Consider the following 1935-nt stretch of genomic DNA (forward strand, 5'->3'; position numbering starts at 1 on the left):
CTTGTATTGTGGATTGCCCCTATGGACTGATGGGTGTGGGAGTTGTAGTTTGATTACTCTGGAAGTTTCATATTTTTCTTGTCAAAAAGCGTTGTTCCCTCTGTTTCTGGGGCCTTATTTATGAAGGACTTGCGCCGCCGGTGCGTCACTTTTTCCCTTGTTAAAAGTGACGCACCGGCGGCGCAAGTCCTTCATAAATAAGGCCCCTGGGATATAAGCATTTTTATGGCTTTTCTAGGCTGCTGTGAGTTTGTATAAGAATAAAGAGTGGAGAAAGAAAAGCATAATCTGAGCCTCCAGTCCTGACATAGAATTGTGTTCGACTTGAATAAGAGATGTTTGTTAAATGCAACTTTGAGGTCACAAATAATGTATCTAAATCATCAGACCGCCATATTTCCTGATTTTATATTAACATATTTCTTCATTTTAATTGTGCAGGAACTTTGCTTATTCGTGGGCTACACTTCCTCCGTATATTGCTCAGCATCCGTTCTGAGTGTGGCAGCCATTGCACTAGATCGCTACTGGACTATAGTGGACTGCTTGCGATATGGGACTCCTCAAAGCAGCCGAAGGACTTTGGCTGTTATCATTTGGATCTGGCTTCAATCACTGCTTAGCAGCATTCCTCCTTTACTAGGATGGGGGCATGTCACATATGTACCGGCCACATACACCTGCATCACAGACTGGAGCCGCAGCACAAGCTATGCCGTGCTCTTTGCTGGCTTCTCAGTTTTACTGCCAATGTGTGTTATGATTTTTTGCTATTTAAAAGTGGTCAGTATTGCCACTGAGCATGTTAAAAGGATTCATGAGTTGGAGAGTCAGCTACGTAGAAATTCGCTTACAACAAACAATGCTGAGGTGGCGAAACCGACATGTTGTAAATTAATTTATTTCATAAATTGCAAGCTTCTAGCAGAAGCATACTATTGCGACACACAGAGTATCTCTAGTTATTCTGGGGGTATGCAGTGCGCCACAAACCCAAGGCAAGACCTTTATGTACACGATTGTCACGGGCGGGATTGCCATGGACGGTTGTGTCTTCTGCTTATTGTAGTTGTGTTCTTCTGTTGCTGGATGCCTTATGTAATCGTCAATCTTTTTCAGGCAATAGAGCATGCGTATGCTAAGAAGATTAGTAGTGTACCTTCATCGGTCATTACAACAGCTTACTGGCTTACTCTTTTCAATTCAGACTTTAACCCATTTCTCTATGCTTTGCTTAGCAAACGGTTTCAAAAGGCAATTAGCAATCTCTATCACAAGTTTTGCAGCATTAGAGGCATCTCTTCACAGGACGAATATCCGTCATTTCAACTGAGAAGAAAGAGCTCCAATGTAAGCGGAATTTCCAGCCTTTTCAGTTCTGCGCATCCGGCCAATCATAAAGAAAACAGTGAAGCAGATCGTTCTTCTCTGAGCAGTAGCAGGTGGGAGCAGCCCGATGGGTTTCTTACACAGAACGACCCTGAATCACCCACTTCCAATTCTCCTGATTCTTGCCTAAACATCAGAGCAATAGAGACTGCCAGAGATGGTGTTCTTTTAAAACCCACACATCTGTCAGAGAAGTTTTTACAAGTGCCCTCCTCATTACTTGGGAGACAGGAGAACTTGTTGTCTTTATCTTCGCAGTCCATCTGCTTAAACTCCACATTTGTGTGTGGAAAAATTAAAATTAAAGTTGACTTTGACAGGGAGTGAGGTTATGTAGAGTGTTACGAATATCTTTGATCATCTAATAGAGGATCGGACTAATGCAGTGGAGCTGGAACAATTTTCAGAGTGTGGGTGCTTCCATCAGTGTTACATCACTGATGTGAAAGGGACTGTGAAAAATCCAAGCGTTTTAGAATGAACAAGTACAGCAAATAATCCATGCCCATTAAGTAGGAAAGTGGTAAAGGTGTGCTCTGTAACAAG

General features: G+C 42.5%; 1 protein-coding gene across 1 annotated transcript; it reads left to right on the plus strand.

Moving 5' to 3' along the window:
- Nucleotides 1-369: 369 nt before the first annotated feature.
- Nucleotides 370-1716, plus strand: LOC147708361 (5-hydroxytryptamine receptor 5B-like). The gene has a single exon (XM_086925727.1). It carries the CDS (start codon nt 370-372, stop codon nt 1714-1716), a length of 1347 nt encoding a protein of 448 aa, XP_086781853.1.
- The last annotated feature ends 219 nt before the right edge of the window (nt 1717-1935 follow it).

The sequence above is a fragment of the Lissotriton vulgaris genome, chromosome 6 (genome assembly GCF_964263255.1).
Source record: "Lissotriton vulgaris chromosome 6, aLisVul1.2, whole genome shotgun sequence".
Lineage (NCBI taxonomy): Eukaryota > Metazoa > Chordata > Amphibia > Caudata > Salamandridae > Lissotriton > Lissotriton vulgaris.